The 17500-nt window shown below is 35.8% G+C and overlaps 4 protein-coding genes and 1 pseudogene across 4 annotated transcripts; 3 read left to right on the forward strand and 2 right to left on the reverse strand. All coding sequences in view use genetic code 6, as the record gives it.

Moving 5' to 3' along the window:
- Window positions 1-68: 68 nt before the first annotated feature.
- Window positions 69-980, forward strand: SS50377_28725 (Hypothetical protein; annotated as a pseudogene).
- A 236-nt stretch (window positions 981-1216) lies between these two features.
- SS50377_28726 (uncharacterized protein) lies at window positions 1217-1573 on the reverse strand (the record flags this gene model as incomplete). Its single annotated transcript, XM_067912480.1, has 1 exon — window positions 1217-1573. The coding sequence occupies one exon, from the start codon at window positions 1571-1573 to the stop codon at window positions 1217-1219; it is 357 nt and encodes a 118-aa protein (XP_067760176.1).
- A 59-nt stretch (window positions 1574-1632) lies between these two features.
- Window positions 1633-1857, reverse strand: SS50377_28727 (uncharacterized protein; the record flags this gene model as incomplete). Its single annotated transcript, XM_067912481.1, has 1 exon — window positions 1633-1857. One exon carries the CDS (start codon window positions 1855-1857, stop codon window positions 1633-1635), a length of 225 nt encoding a protein of 74 aa, XP_067760177.1.
- A 9827-nt stretch (window positions 1858-11684) lies between these two features.
- On the forward strand, window positions 11685-15611 carry SS50377_28728 (uncharacterized protein; the record flags this gene model as incomplete). Its single annotated transcript, XM_067912482.1, has 1 exon — window positions 11685-15611. The coding sequence occupies one exon, from the start codon at window positions 11685-11687 to the stop codon at window positions 15609-15611; it is 3927 nt and encodes a 1308-aa protein (XP_067760178.1).
- A 17-nt stretch (window positions 15612-15628) lies between these two features.
- On the forward strand, window positions 15629-17194 carry SS50377_28729 (uncharacterized protein; the record flags this gene model as incomplete). The annotated part of the gene is made up of 1 exon (XM_067912483.1): window positions 15629-17194. One exon carries the CDS (start codon window positions 15629-15631, stop codon window positions 17192-17194), a length of 1566 nt encoding a protein of 521 aa, XP_067760179.1.
- Window positions 17195-17500: the final 306 nt, after the last annotated feature.

Here is a 17500-nt window from a genome sequence, read left to right on the forward strand (position 1 = left end):
CATAAGAATGCTCGAATTCGACTGAAGGCAGTCCGCCTCGAGCAGCTCCGCATACTCTGGCCCGTGAGCTCCTGCTTGCACTTGCAGAACCCGAAGCCGCCGTGAATGCACTGCGTCAGAATTCACTACCAACGTGTGCTATTTTCTAGCACCAGACCCGCTTTTCCGAGTATCGTGGTCGTACGCTGCAGTAGCACCAGTCGAGATATTTCAGCACCGTTCGTTCCAGAGCACGGAAGGCCCAGGTGAACATCAGCTTCCAATTGGTATCTTGCGTCTCCTTGCTTTCATCGAGTGGCACGTCATCTGTGCAGGCGTTGTAACGCAACGTTTCTGACCGCGGGCTGCTCGCTCTGCGCGAGGTGCCGGAGGATTTCGCCCCAGCTCCCGTCCACCTCCTTCTGGATCTCGAGCCCCAGCTGCTGCTTCTTGGCCCTGCATACCGAGTTTTTGGGCGAAACGCGGTGCGCGAAGTCCAGCACGAGCTGGTGCGAGGGCGCGATCAGCGAAGTTAGGAGTCTGTGAGCGTGATCTCAATATCTGTTGGCAACAACTGTGGGGGCAGCGCGAATGCTACGAAAATCGTAGTACTGGATTCCGAGATCTCGTATGACAGGGAAAGCATTTTTCAAATGTGGCAAGGGATAATATATAAGAATTAATGTATAATATTGTGTAAATGTTTATTCGTAAAACGTGTTTTGCTATATTTTGTATATATCTTGAAAAATGAACTGTGCTCAGAAAGTCTCCGAAAAGGTAAATCCTTCATTAACGAATATCGTAAAATATGCAGGCGGTGGGAATGCACCGTCACATGTCTGTGGAGCCTTGTATGCAGTTTAGCTGGCAAATCCCAGTGTATAACCGTTATTGGAGGAATAATTCTCAAAAAAATTGGAGGTGTTGAGTGCAGTGAGCTTTATGGGAAAATATCATGCGATGAATTAGTTGAGTATGCAGTCAGTTTAGTAAAGTGATGATTCATTCGTTCTCTTCTAATGTCATTAGAATTCTTTTCTTTGACTTATTGTTTAACTTAATAGATTCCGATGTGACGAACTCAATTTTAAGTAACAGAAAATTTCGCCAGAATGATTTTCTAAACCCTGGCTACTCCTATTTTTCCTGAACTTGATCTTTTATTTTTTTGTTTGGATCCTTTTGAATCAGAAATATTGTTCTCTTGAAGCTGGTTAAATATTTTAAATAGTTTTCACTTCATCTTTAGTTAATAAATATTAGATTTGTTTATAGTATGAGCCAAAGTGATATGTTTCAATCTTATTAATTATTACAAACTTGCTATAGTCTTGCTTAGTGCGAAGTACATCAGGAGTATAATAATAGTTCTATTTTTCAATTTCTTAAGGTAGTACAACTATTACTTCTCTATCTTTATTAAGCAATCTTATTTATTCAACTTTGCTACATACTTTATTACTTTCAAATTTCTCCTTAGTACTAGTTTTCTTATTTATTTTTATGGGTTCATTATTTATTACTACTTCGATGAAAGCTAGGTCATCTCTTTTTCTTCAATCAGCAGTTTTGCATTTATGAACTTCACCATTTCTTTGGTTAAAAAATGAAGGTACTATCTTTTAAATATAGATAAAAATTAACAGATATTCACTTAACTTGCTTATCAAAGTTTATAAAGATCATTGGGTCTGGTTAAATAATTATATATAAAAAACTATATTTGAATTAGCCTCTCTTCGAATAGTCGTTTTCAAAATAATCAATGGATCTATTATACAATTCAATAAACTATTTCTATTCGAATTCTTAACTTGTTATCCTTCCAATATCCTTAAAGATATCTTTTATATGTTCTTCCTTGAGACCGTTCATTAACAAGAAAGTTGTAAACAACTATCTAAAAGGTCCATACAATTTCTTAATAGAATGCAAACATGAAATGGTCCCCCAAATTCCAAGATATCTTCTTTAAATAATTAGTTTATAGAAATCAGATTCAGTTGTAGTTTGAAATACTGAACTTCCACTCATGTCATCTAATAATAAAACTATTTTTATATTCGTATCTAATATTTATTATAACGCAATCCAATTTATTCATACAGCAACTACGTATACTAATCAACATCATCACCTAAACAATCTTTCTATAAAACTAAACATTCTTACTACTATTGCTTTACCCATTCGAATTGTGAAAGTATATTTTTAAAAACTTGAAAGAATAGTTTTTGATCTCCATTTTTTAATTTCTTTATCTTTTAAAGTAGTTCGTATCTAATCTTATGTTATCAATGATAGATTTATAATGGTTTTCATTTTCTATAATTCTTGGCATAACATTAATAACTTTTATTTTGATGTCCTTCCATTCGAATCAACAAAGGGTATATTAATTCTATTGTCTTTGCTTTTTGATTTTTAATAAGTTTAATCACAATCGATAGTTGGACTTAAGAAGAATGTATGAGTTATAGCTCAATTGTTTAAATAAGGGTCATCTAAATTATACTTTGATAGTTTACTTTAATCTAATATGCTTAATTTATTTTATTCATTGAATACGTTTTGACTGTTCCTGCTGAACCCATAAGTCCAAAATAACCATAACCATTATTTTAATTTAGACCTCCTGGGGTCCGGACGGTTGCATCCGAGTATTTTTTTGTTTTTTATATCAAAAATTGAATTTCGTCTGATTGTATATTGTACTCCATATATTTAATTGAAGCAAAAATAATAATAAATTAAATGAATGAATGTCACTTTACCAAAAACCTACAAAAGATATAAACTGATTCTTGTTAAAGTTCTGCTTGTGATGCAACTCTTTTACTTTCAGTTTAATTTAAAATATTAAATGATAATTAATTAGTTCTATTTGTCATATCTTTGCAAACAAATATAGTTCGATTCAAAGGCTGCAGCATTAAACTTTTAGATATTAAGATACTAATGGTTTCATCACATTAATTTGATTTTATATAAACTGTATTTAAGTGTCTAAAGAACTTAGCTGAATTAAGTTCACTTGTAAGATATCTTTTAATAATTACTGTTGTTTTTGTAATCTCCAAATCTATCTTTGTTTAATAGCTGAAACATGCATTCAAATTTATATTTTTACTGTTGGATCAATAGTATACTCATCGAATGGTAATTTAAACTAATCATAAAACATCTTATATTCAATTTCAGGAAGGATGTGCTATTAATTATTGATACGATCATACGAATCTTAATAAACCAATTTAAAATATTTATAGTTTATTATTTGCAATGGTACTTTATCATTTCTAAAATCTGTTAAAATTTATAATAAGTAATATTTATATAGTATGTCAATATTGAACTTTATAAATTACATTACTTTTAAAAGATGAATATTTCAGATAGATTATCATTACCAGGGTTTAGTTACGATTAACCATGGTCCTCTTAGGGATCAGTAGCCCAATAGGAGGTTACTGCCCTTCGTTTCGTCTCCGCTCGCAATAATCCCTTTTAATTGATCCTAACTAATAACCTCCTGTTAATTATGTTTTGAAAAAAATAGGGGCCTGTTGCCAAAAGCTGACATAGCACGATCTAGTATCTACTTTCTCTGGCTTGGAACATCCATGATAGTGTATGATATACTATTATTTTATTAGATAGGAGTTAGCAGAGCGAATCAGAGTAACAATAATAAAAGCAAGTGAAATTCTTGTGCAAGATGTATCAGTAGGCGCTCAGGATGTGAGATTCGCCAAGAGATGTAAAGAGATCTTACTAAATATATTATTCGTGTGGTTTTACAGGACTCTATGTATTTGAGAGGAGTGATCCTGCTATGTTGGGCTGCTAGAGCGCTTATTTTACTACTTGGGTATTTTATAACTATGCAGATATATAATATATTAGCAAGGCGCGCAGTAGGTAATTAGCTGGCATACAGAAACTAAATACAAAATAGATTTCAAAGCTTTTTCCTTAATAAGTATATTTCGATGCAGTTGGTAATAATTACAATACTAGTTTAGGTAAATATCGTTTACTCAGTATTAGACATGATCTGCATGATGTATTTAACTTAACTAATCCTGCACAGTATCAAATTTATCACTAGCACTATGCATTAAATTGTTGCTAATGCATTCCATAGGATATAATGTTCTGGTTTTGAGTCACAAATATGCTATGAATTATAAGAATATCAAATATTTAGAACTAATTAGTTTTAACCTGAATTTTTGATATAAAATAATGCTAAATGTTTACAATATATATTAAATACCAATATTGTATACTCAGTAAACAAAACTTATACTAGTAAATATAAATATAACTAAATCTGCTCATATGTATAATTTGAGTTTCCCTATATAATAACACTAGCTATGCATATTTTTATAATATATCATATGATATAATTTTAATTATCAGAGCAGTAATTTTAAAGTCTTAAATGTCGCAGCCTCCCATCGATAGCGGAAGCGCTTTAAAAATCGAGATTTCATATTTTATTATACATTAAATTTAACTAAAATGCTATTCCTTCAAAATGCGTTCAATAAGTTACCCAGACAATTCACAAGCGCCATTTGGCTAATGCTATCCACTACATATCGAATGTACCTATCATACCTCCATTTATCACTATTTCATCATTTCTGATACCGCCAAGAGTAAATCCAAAGCACCCTGCAAGCCGATCCTCAGAAGTTTAAAAGCAGCATCGTCAAGATGTCCCAAACGGTACGGTTTGTAATTCTGCAAAATTCTCTCATTGAACCGATTTAAGGTTGATCGATTCGTGAAATTTCAGCGGAAATTTGGTCCATAACTGCATGGAATCTCGAGAGCGCGAGAGCGAAGTTTGCACTGAAGGGAATTTATTAGGGACAAAGTTGCATGAGCTGCACGAAATCTAGAGATTTGGGAGCGGATAGGGCAAGTGAAAATATGGTTATTAGGGGTGAGGAGATAGCGCTAGCTCGGTAGTCAGGACCCAGCTCGGTAGTAGCAATATCATAATTTATTAAGAATAGGGTTGGACTTATGATAGCTTAGGACTTCCACATTTTGGTGCTACGAGGCTGAGTTGCGGCTGTTGGCATACTGAATAATGGTTTACCCTTCATATTTGGCATAGGTGGCTGCTAGTGAAGTGGGTACCACTAGTACGGTACCCCAAGTAGCTCCATAGACAGCACGAAGGTAGGCGTGAGTGGTACTGGGATAGTGCTTGACGACAATACAATACTATAGTATATATAGTAATATCTTAATTGGTGTTTAGTAGTATAGATGCATTGGGAGTGGTGCCTATAAGGATATATAATATATTACTATTGTATTTATAGAATATACTACTACCCTTAATAATATATATTCACTTATGAGCCCAGGTACACAGTAGCACTAGGAAGGGTATTCTCACCTGTAGAGTACAAGCACAGGCTATGCCGAAGACTGTTTGTATATTCTATGTGTAATACCTATCTGCTACTGAAGTGGGTACCACCAGTACGGTACCCCAAGTATTTCCATAGACAGCACCACGGTAGGCGTGAGTGGTACTGGGATAGTGCTTGATGAGTATGCAATACTATAGTATATATAGTAATAACTTAATTGGAGTTTAGTAGTATATATGCATTGGGAGTGGTGCCTATAAGGATATTTAGTATATACTATTGTACTTATAGAATATACTACTACCCTTACTAATATATATTCACTTATGAGCCCAGGTGCACAGTAGCCTAAGAAGGCTATTCTTACTAGTAATGCAAGCACAGGTTGTGCCGAAGACTGATTGTATTATATCTTTAATACCCGGATGATGCATAATCTATCAAAAATGATACTCTGCAGTCTCACCCGGTATGCTGCTTAAGACCGAAGCCTAGGGATAGATGAGTTTTAAATGGTAACGACGACTCGCTAGGATGAGTTTTACCAAAGCGAGGTCAGCGAGAGTGTGGCTATCAGGGTGACGAGATGGCGCTAGCTGGTGGTCAGGACCCAGCGAGGTAGCAATATCATAATTTATTAAGAACAGGACTGAGATTATGCTAGCTTAGGACCTCCACATTTTGGTGCTACGAGGCTGAGTTGCGGCTGTTGGCATACTGAATAATGGTTTACCCTTCATATTTGGCATAGGTGGCTGCTAGTGAACTGGGTACCACTAGTACTGGACCCCAAGTATTTCCATAGACAGCACCACGGCAGGCGTGAGTGGTACTGGGATAGTGCTTGACGACAATACAATACTATAGTATATATAGTAATATCTTAAATGGAGTTTAGTAGTATAGATGCATTGGGAGTGGTGCCTATAAGGATATTTAGTATATACTATTGTACTTATAGAATATACTACTACCCTTACTAATATATATTCACTTATGAGCCCAGGTACACAGTAGCACTAGGAAGGGTATTCTCACCTGTAGAGTACAAGCACAGGCTATGCCGAAGACTGTTTGTATATTCTATGTGTAATACCTATCTGCTACTGAAGTGGGTACCACCAGTACGGTACCCCAAGTATTTCCATAGACAGCACCACGGTAGGCGTGAGTGGTACTGGGATAGTGCTTGATGAGTATGCAATACTATAGTATATATAGTAATAACTTAATTGGAGTTTAGTAGTATATATGCATTGGGAGTGGTGCTTGTAAGGATATTTAGTATATACTATTGTATTTATATAATATACTACTACCCTTACTAATATATATTCACTTATGAGCCCAGGTGCACAGTAGCCTAAGAAGGCTATTCTTACTAGTAATGCAAGCACAGGTTGTGCCGAAGACTGATTGTATTATATCTTTAATACCCGGATGATGCATAATCTATCAAAAATGATACTCTGCAGTCTCACCCGGTATGCTGCTTAAGACCGAAGCCTAGGGATGGATGAGTTTTAAATGGTAACGACGACTCGCTAGGATGAGTTTTACCAAAGCGAGGTCAGCGAGAGTGTGGCTATCAGGGTGACGAGATGGCGCTAGCTGGTAGTCAGGACCCAGCGAGGGAGCAATATCATAATTTAGCAAGAATAGGACTGAACTTATGCTAGCTTAGGACCTCCACATTTTGGTGCTACGAGGCTGAGTTGCGGCTGTTGGCATACTGAATAATGGTTTACCCTTCATATTTGGCATAGGTGGCTGCTACTGAACTGGGTACCACTAGTACGGTACCCCAAGTATTTCCATAGACAGCACCACGGTAGGCGTGAGTGGTACTGGGATAGTGCTTGATGAGTATGCAATACTATAGTATATATAGTAATATCTTAATTGGAGTTTAGTAGTATATATGCATTGGGAGTGGTGCTTATAAGGATATTTAGCATATACTATTGTACTTATAGAATATACTACTACCCTTAATAATATATATTCACTTATGAGCCCAGGTGCACAGTAGCCTAAGAAGGCTATTCTCACCTGTAGAGTACAAGCACAGGCTATGCCGAAGACTGTTTGTATTCTATCTTTAATAACTATCTGCTACTGAAGTGGGTACCACTAGTACTGGTACCCCAAGTATTTCCATAGACAGCACCACGGTAGGCGTGAGTGGTACTGGGATAGTGCTTGATGAGTATGCAATACTATAGTATATATAGTAATATCTTAATTGGTGTTTAGTAGTATATATGCATTGGGAGTGGTGCTTATAAGGATATTTAGCATATACTATTGTACTTATAGAATATACTACTACCCTTAATAATATATATTCACTTATGAGCCCGGGTGCACAGTAGCCTAAGAAGGCTATTCTCACTAGTAATGCAAGCACAGGCTATGCCGAATACTGTATACATTCTATCTTTAATACCCGGATGATGCATAATCTATCAAAAATGATACTCTGCAGTCTCACCCGGTATGCTGCTTAAGACCGAAGCCTAGGGATAGATGAGTTTTAAATGGTAACGACGACTCGCTAGGATGAGTTTTACCAAAGCGAGGTCAGCGAGAGTGTGGCTATCAGGGTGACGAGATGGCGCTAGCTGGTGGTCAGGACCCAGCGAGGTAGCAATATCATAATTTATTAAGAACAGGACTGAGATTATGCTAGCTTAGGACCTCCACATTTTGGTGCTACGAGGCTGAGTTGCGGCTGTTGGCATACTGAATAATGGTTTACCCTTCATATTTGGCATAGGTGGCTGCTAGTGAACTGGGTACCACTAGTACGGTACCCCAAGTAGCTCCATAGACAGCACGAAGGCAGGCGTGAGTGGTACTGGGATAGTGCTTGACGACAATACAATACTATAGTATATATAGTAATATCTTAAATGGAGTTTAGTAGTATAGATGCATTGGGAGTGGTGCCTATAAGGATATATAATATATTACTATTGTACTTATATAATATACTACTATGCTTACTAATATATATTCACTTATGAGCCCAGGTACACAGTAGCACTAGGAAGGGTATTCTCACCTGTAGAGTACAAGCACAGGTTATGCCGAAGACTGTTTGTATATTCTATGTGTAATACCTGCCTGCTACTGAAGTGGGTACCACCAGTACGGTACCCCAAGTATTTCCATAGACAGCACCACGGTAGGCGTGAGTGGTACTGGGATAGTGCTTGATGAGTATGCAATACTATAGTATATATAGTAATAACTTAATTGGAGTTTAGTAGTATATATGCATTGGGAGTGGTGCTTGTAAGGATATTTAGTATATACTATTGTATTTATATAATATACTACTACCCTTACTAATATATATTCACTTATGAGCCCAGGTGCACAGTAGCCTAAGAAGGCTATTCTTACTAGTAATGCAAGCACAGGTTGTGCCGAAGACTGATTGTATTATATCTTTAATACCCGGATGATGCATAATCTATCAAAAATGATACTCTGCAGTCTCACCCGGTATGCTGCTTAAGACCGAAGCCTAGGGATAGATGAGTTTTAAATGGTAACGACGACTCGCTAGGATGAGTTTTACCAAAGCGAGGTCAGCGAGAGTGTGGCTATCAGGGTGACGAGGATAGCGCTAGCTGGTAGTCAGGACCCAGCGAGGTAGCAATATCATAATTTAGCAAGAATAGGACTGAACTTATGCTAGCTTAGGACTTCCACATTTTGGTGCTACGAGGCTGAGTTGCGGCTGTTGGCATACTGAATAATGGTTTACCCTTCATATTTGGCATAGGTGGCTGCTACTGAACTGGGTACCACTAGTACGGTACCCCAAGTATTTCCATAGACAGCACCACGGTAGGCGTGAGTGGTACTGGGATAGTGCTTGATGAGTATGCAATACTATAGTATATATAGTAATATCTTAATTGGAGTTTAGTAGTATATATGCATTGGGAGTGGTGCTTATAAGGATATTTAGCATATACTATTGTACTTATAGAATATACTACTACCCTTAATAATATATATTCACTTATGAGCCCAGGTGCACAGTAGCCTAAGAAGGCTATTCTCACCTGTAGAGTACAAGCACAGGCTATGCCGAAGACTGTTTGTATTCTATCTTTAATAACTATCTGCTACTGAAGTGGGTACCACTAGTACTGGTACCCCAAGTATTTCCATAGACAGCACCACGGTAGGCGTGAGTGGTACTGGGATAGTGCTTGATGAGTATGCAATACTATAGTATATATAGTAATATCTTAATTGGTGTTTAGTAGTATATATGCATTGGGAGTGGTGCTTGTAAGGATATTTAGTATATACTATTGTATTTATATAATATACTACTACCCTTACTAATATATATTCACTTATGAGCCCAGGTGCACAGTAGCCTAAGAAGGCTATTCTTACTAGTAATGCAAGCACAGGTTGTGCCGAAGACTGATTGTATTATATCTTTAATACCCGGATGATGCATAATCTATCAAAAATGATACTCTGCAGTCTCACCCGGTATGCTGCTTAAGACCGAAGCCTAGGGATGGATGAGTTTTAAATGGTAACGACGACTCGCTAGGATGAGTTTTACCAAAGCGAGGTCAGCGAGAGTGTGGCTATCAGGGTGACGAGATGGCGCTAGCTGGTGGTCAGGACCCAGCTCGGTAGTAGCAATACCGTAATTTATTAAGAATAGGACTGACTTTATGCTAGCTTAGGACCTCCACATTTTGGTGCTACGAGGCTGAGTTGCGGCTGTTGGCATACTGAATAATGGTTTACCCTTCATATTTGGCATAGGTGGCTGCTAGTGAACTGGGTACCACTAGTACGGTACCCCAAGTAGCTCCATAGACAGCACGAAGGTAGGCGTGAGTGGTACTGGGATAGTGCTTGACGACAATACAATACTATAGTATATATAGTAATATCTTAATTGGTGTTTAGTAGTATATATGCATTGGGAGTGGTGCTTGTAAGGATATTTAGTATATTACTATTGTACTTATATAATATGCTACTACCCTTACTAATATATATTCACTTATGAGCCCAGGTGCACAGTAGCCTAAGAAGGCTATTCTTACTAGTAATGCAAGCACAGGTTGTGCCGAAGACTGATTGTATTATATCTTTAATACCCGGATGATGCATAATCTATCAAAAATGATACTCTGCAGTCTCACCCGGTATGCTGCTTAAGACCGAAGCCTAGGGATAGATGAGTTTTAAATGGTAACGACGACTCGCTAGGATGAGTTTTACCAAAGCGAGGTCAGCGAGAGTGTGGCTATCAGGGTGACGAGATGGCGCTAGCTGGTGGTCAGGACCCAGCGAGGTAGCAATATCATAATTTATTAAGAACAGGACTGAGATTATGCTAGCTTAGGACCTCCACATTTTGGTGCTACGAGGCTGAGTTGCGGCTGTTGGCATACTGAATAATGGTTTACCCTTCATATTTGGCATAGGTGGCTGCTAGTGAAGTGGGTACCACTAGTACTGGTACCCCAAGTATTTCCATAGACAGCACCACGGTAGGCGTGAGTGGTACTGGGATAGTGCTTGACGACAATACAATACTATAGTATATATAGTAATATCTTAATTGGTGTTTAGTAGTATATATGCATTGGGAGTGGTGCTTGTAAGGATATTTAGTATATTACTATTGTACTTATATAATATGCTACTATACTTACTAATACATATTCACTTATGAGCCCAGGTACAAAGTACACTAGGAAGGCTATTCTCACTAGTAATGCAAGCACAGGTTGTGCCGAAGACTGATTGTATTATATCTTTAATACCCGGATGATGCATAATCTATCAAAAATGATACTCTGCAGTCTCACCCGGTATGCTGCTTAAGACCGAAGCCTAGGGATAGATGAGTTTTAAATGGTAACGACGACTCGCTAGGATGAGTTTTACTGAAGAGAAGCGACGTCAGCAGAAGATGGTACTTATTGGATCCACTAACGATAGGGATGCGTGGGATCATGCATAGCGGATGAGCTAATGTATTTTTAGGAAACTCCTATATTTACTAATAATGCGTGATAGTTAAGTAGTATTGTATATTATTAATTCCATACTAGTGCTTAAAGGGAGATGGAAAAGTTACATGAGTTCATTTTATACTTTTTAGTTCGTAAAACGCTTAACATTCATTAATCATACTATTTATTAATATATAATAAAAATACATAAAGTTTTCAAAGGATAGCAAAGTATTTTATATAATAATACCCTATTTTACATCTTACCTCTTTAACTCCTTAAATGTCATCAGGTTTATCTATTGAGTTTAAAGCTCTTCCATATTCAGTTGACTAGGGTTATAATGTAATAATTAATAAAAAGATTAAAAAGCTTAAATTTACTATAAGAGATAACGAAATTAGTTAATCTATCTAGCTTGATAGTGAATAGAAATATATTCTGTGCGCCAATGTTAGTACTAAAGAACAACTTTGTGCTGTATAAATAGTGCTATTATACAAAAAGTTAAAAAAAATTATACCAAACTGTACTATATAGCTAGTATAAAAATATAAATTTTTTGCGTATGAGGATCTTTACTTCTGGAATAATATTGGAATTGTAGCTGCCCAAATGGGACTTAAGACCAAATCAATTAAGATATATAAAGACCATGAAGGGGAAAATTAAACACCAGATTTAGATCTTTATCTAGCAGAGATCAATTAGTACGATTTACAGTATATTTCATTTTATGATAGCTTCGACACATTGACGATTCTATAACCAGAAGGTATAAACAAGTGTGCTTTCCATGAAAATTTAATACTGACCTAGTTAGCTGCAATCTAATACCAGAATACAGAAAAGTACCCTTTAATATTGCCATTAGTTTTTGGATTTTCTGCATATCAGTTATATACTGACAGATTTGTTCAAATTTTTTAGAAAGCTGAAGTTGCATCAGCATAGGATCTTAAGCATTCTATTTTAAGAAAAATATTCGAATTGTCCAATATTGTTTATAACGAACAAGTATTACCAGATAAATTTAAAGTTATGAATCTGTTCCAACTACCTATCCACTTTATCGGGACTGGGATCAGTTTGTTCATGTTCCAGCAGCTCTGCCACGTGTCCTACCTCTTCAAGGTGGAGTATTTTGCATTATTCTCATTGATTGGAAATGAAGTAGCAGACAATCTTACGAATGCAGTCATAAGCCAGAACTCCAAGTCTGGGAAAAGTGTAGCTCTCTACACGTAGTACTTTTTCCACCTCCTGATGGGGAATGTTCCAATGTTGTTTAATATGAGATCTGATAATGCGTAGCCTCTTTATGAGTACTACACAGAAAATTTTCATAGCAGCCTAGCCTAATAATACATAGATGTATATAACTTAAGCGAAATTAAAAAAATAAGTTAAGTTAAAAATTTAAAGGAAGATAAAGAATTAAAGGAAGTTGAAGATTTAAATAAATAGAAAGATTCAAAGGAAGTTGAAGATTTGAAGAAAGATAAAGATTTTAATAATACTATACTTCAAAGTGTGTGCAACTTTCATTAATTCTAATTGACAAGTCTAGGCAAAGTTTCACACCTATTTTATAAAATGGTAATTTTCATAGAAAATATTAAGGATATTAAGAATATTAAGAATGATAAAGGGGATGCTACTTTTGATCTATTAGATACTGTGAAGAACCTGTAATATAACAATCACATATTTACAAAATTTGAATTGTTTGAAAACCAGAATTTTTTTATTTACAAAAAGGATGATGATACCTCTGGTATTTTAGATGACTAAATATTGGAAAGATCAAAGAAACAAGCGTAGCATTAAACACCTATTATTCTAGTTGATGAGTGCTTATAATCTCAGAAGAGTAAGTTCCCTAAATGCGTTAAGTTGTGCCAGATGATCTTCATGCGTTATGAGGAGAAACTGATTTAGTTAGGCAAAAAATAGTATATAGAGATATAAACCACATTGGATAGTGATGAGTTTAAAGCGATAACTACATTCGCAGCTATCGAATATAAAGAACATGATTTAGCTATCAATGTTATTTTGCCGCTTCTGAGTAAAGAGCTTCTGGAATCAGCAAAAACTGAACTGGACAAAATTAGTATGACAGATCGAGTGTAAAATAAAGGTATAGACTTGTATCAAACTCTTGAAAACATTTTAGCCAGTGTTTAATCACAAAATGCAGATTAGAGATTCTATACTATACACGCCAACTAAGGAATTATAGTGGAATATTTGAAGTCTCTTAATAGTTTACTAGGAAAATCAGAGTACATTCTCATAGCGATGGAGTACCTTCGCCTCGAGATTGATGATTACGACCTTCTCGACGAGTTAGTCGTTCACTCACCGCAGATATTAAACATTAGGAACAGAACATAATTTAGAGAAATATTCTTTTCAGGAATGGTATCTTACAGGAATCGAGGACAATACTATGAAGATTTTGAAACGAATTTCTACAAATTGATCCTATCGTTGTTCAACCCCAGAGGGGTAGAAACAGCGTTTTGGAAGACTTTTTCAATTATAGCAATGATAGCTGTAAAACTAGACGCGATTACATTAAGACCTAAGGATATAATAGCAAATACAGTCATTAGCATATAATTTGTTATGGAAAAATTTTGGAAATATTCGGTTAAAGAGTTAATCTAAGAGTACTTTGGTGTTAGTAAGTCGCCAGATTTGGAAGAAGATCAACGCAAAGAATAATAGGTTGACAATTTTATTTCAATGTTTCATGAAGAACATAAACCATTATTAGAAAGCTTATAAAAAACTTTTGACACCACGAAATTGTTATTTGTACCAAATGTAGAGCAGTCTACTGTAATTATGGTGGGAACTGATCTCACCGTAATTAATTTTCTTACAGTAAATTAGTTTTGCTACAATGCTATGTCAAGTAGAGCTAATATGGGCTACATTTATACTTAAATATTAGGATATGTTCAGCCTCACGCGTCATTGCTGTCTAGCTTGCAGTACGAGCAACGTCGGATGGTAGTGGATGACAAAAGTTATACTGATTCTGTGGTTGCTATAGCAGACACAGTCAAGACGTTTGCTGAAGAAACACCAATTTTGATATCGCTACTGTACTCGATGATGACGGAGAAGTCGGTTGAGATGCAGTTCATGTGCTCATCGGTATGCCCGTCTATATGGTTTCAGTATAACTAAAAAATATTAAATTTCAATGCAACCAGCAGGCATGTAGTCAGTTTTTGTATAGAAGGTAAAGATGAAAGAACAGAACATACTATGTATCAGTTTGACAGTCTCACCTAAACCTATAACAATATTATCATACACAAAGGTGTTAGTAAAAATACTAAATTTAAGCTCACAAAAGGACATGCTCATTTTGAATTACTACAGGATAATCAGAATTATAATATCAGCTGCATTGCATCGTCGACTCTGAACTACGAGGTGGTCTCCGTTTTGAACTATTAGCTCATGCTTACATTTATAGAGTAGTATTAAACCTCAGAGATAAGTGTAGCATATGCTTAAGATACGCTATAACAAATGTCTAAATTATTCTAGAGAAGCGTATTGATGGAGTTCATGCAGGTTATCCTGTTCATGGCGAAGCTCACATGGCAGTCGGAAATCCTAATTAAGAACATTTCTCTGATTATGAAGTAAGTGGACACTGGAAATATCTACGTCTAATACTTGCATGGTGGAAGTATTACTGCAGCGAAAAGCGAGGATGTTTTTAATTTGCTGGAAAGAACACCCGTGCCGCATAATTTTATGTTCCTAAACCCCACCTTTGACTATGCGTTCTAAAATTTTAATAAAGACCCAACTATTTCTATATATGAATAGGTACTGGATGATTCGGTAGCAGCTGCGAAAGAAACTTTTCAGTTGCTGCGTTAGAGGCTACCAGTCTAACCAGAAAGTACCACCAAAAAGGAAGAACCCTCCGCCAAAGAAGCCATTGTGGAGTAGGATGGTGGAGCTCAGGCTGATGTTGGCAGCACAACCTATACTGAAAGTACCACTAAAAAAGAGAATCCACCGCCACAGAAGTCTAGATGGAGTAGAATATGGGATCGTATTAAGATGTTGTTAATGCAGGTATACCGATAAAAACTATATCGCAGGAGAATCAGTGCAAAGCATAGGAAGAATTAAAAGAAAAATAAACAGGCCATATGCTAATTATCGTGATCCCTTTCGACAAGAAGATGTGCTTTTCGGGTAGTTTGGACAAAACAAAGCACAAAATATTTGACTTCATCGTCACGTTCCACGGGTACCCTGACCTCAGTCTGGAGACAATAGATGGCTGCCAAGTGCTTCCGATAGAGTGCGGCCACCATGTCCCCGAAGTGTTGGCCAAAAAGATTAAAGCGTTCAAGCTTAATAATGTATTGCAGATTGGGCTTGATAGGAAAGGAGCAACCTAGTTATTAGAAATAAAGGACAAGTCTGAGCAGTTTGTATTAGACCAGTAGACCAAGGAAAGACTGCCTACGCAAAACACACCACCCAAGTTTGAAGACAAGATGCAGTGCTAGGTTTTCAAAATAAAGAATCCCAATTTGAAGTACCCTGAGATATTTGCAGAGTTAGAGAACTAAAATATAATGATAAATATTTTCAAAGATAATGACTATTAATACCTTTTGCTTATCGATGAGAAGAGAGATTGTGCTACTAAGTATGATGCGATACGTGAGAAATTTAGTGTGGAAGCCAAGGATTCCACCTTAACTATTGATAAACTTTGTAGTGTGAGGGGAACTTCCATTTTGCATTAGTATGTGCCATAAGGTTTTATCTTACCGAAGTAGACGGTGAATTTAGATTTAAAGTTAATATAGGACTATAGTATTGTTGTTAAGAAACTAGCTACTAAGTTTTAGTCATTGCATTTTACATGTAACAACAGTAAAAATGAGATTTAAGTCACATTCAATAGTGATACCGATCTATTGGAGTTTTTGACATCGATAAGTCTAGGAATTGTGTCCATTATTGAAAAAAATAATATCTACACCATGCTAGTTGTATATTTACCTGATGAGCAAGTTATTGCTAATAAGGAAAAAGAAGCCTTATTGGAAAAGGAAATATTAAAAAATATATACAAAGAACCTACATAAAAAATCACCAAATAGAATTACGATTCCTATGAATAATCTGGTCAGGTGGAAATGATATCTGAAAAAGAAAATTAATAAGAGCAGATTAGATTATTTAAAAATAACCCAATTACATGCACGTATGGACTGGATGACACGGTATTTACGCTATCTAAGGAGGAATTGCTTGACCATCTAGCCGTATACCAAAGCATTATATCCAAATTCGAAGAGGATATAGTTTATTTAGATAATGGAGAGCCCTCAGTAAAGCAAATGCTAAGCGTTCATTAGTAAAGTTTAGTTAATTTTAATGATTAGGGGAACAAGTACTTTGCCATGTTTTTAAACGCGTTGAGATTAAAGAGTTATAAACTAACCTCTGCGTTTTTAGGTGAGGCTCCACTATAAATAAAGTTTAATAAATTAGTAGAAATCTAGAGAGAGTAAAACGGAGAGTATGGTTTAAATATTTGCATTAATCTATAATCTGCGGTTAGTACTTCGTTATTACTTAAGGTGTTCATATTGGAAAATAAGTTTTTGACATTCAAATAAGATACAAAAGTCGATTAGGCGTAAATTTACGAATTATTTTTTAGATTTGGAATAATTTTGCATGATATAGTTGAAGATGTCGCCCACATCGTTATCTTGCCTGAGTGATCAAATTTAAACGAGATGGTTATATTTAATTATTATTTTGTGACGCTACACATCTATTTATTTGTGCCAATCAGTGGATGTTTCGACCTAGCTTTAATTCGATGTCTTATCTACAGGGACATAATACTATAAACAGTATCTACTTCACATATTCATGGATAGGTACATTAAGCAGGATTATACCATAGAGATTTCATCTAGTGTGATGTTTCATTTTATTAATATTATATTTTTATTGTATTATATAATATAAATATATTATAAATTTACTTATACAAATTAGTAATAATTTATATATAATTAAAA

Source organism: Spironucleus salmonicida (assembly GCF_000497125.1).
Source record: "Spironucleus salmonicida strain ATCC 50377 chromosome Unknown tig00000009, whole genome shotgun sequence".
In the NCBI taxonomy this organism is placed as follows: Eukaryota; Fornicata; order Diplomonadida; family Hexamitidae; genus Spironucleus; species Spironucleus salmonicida.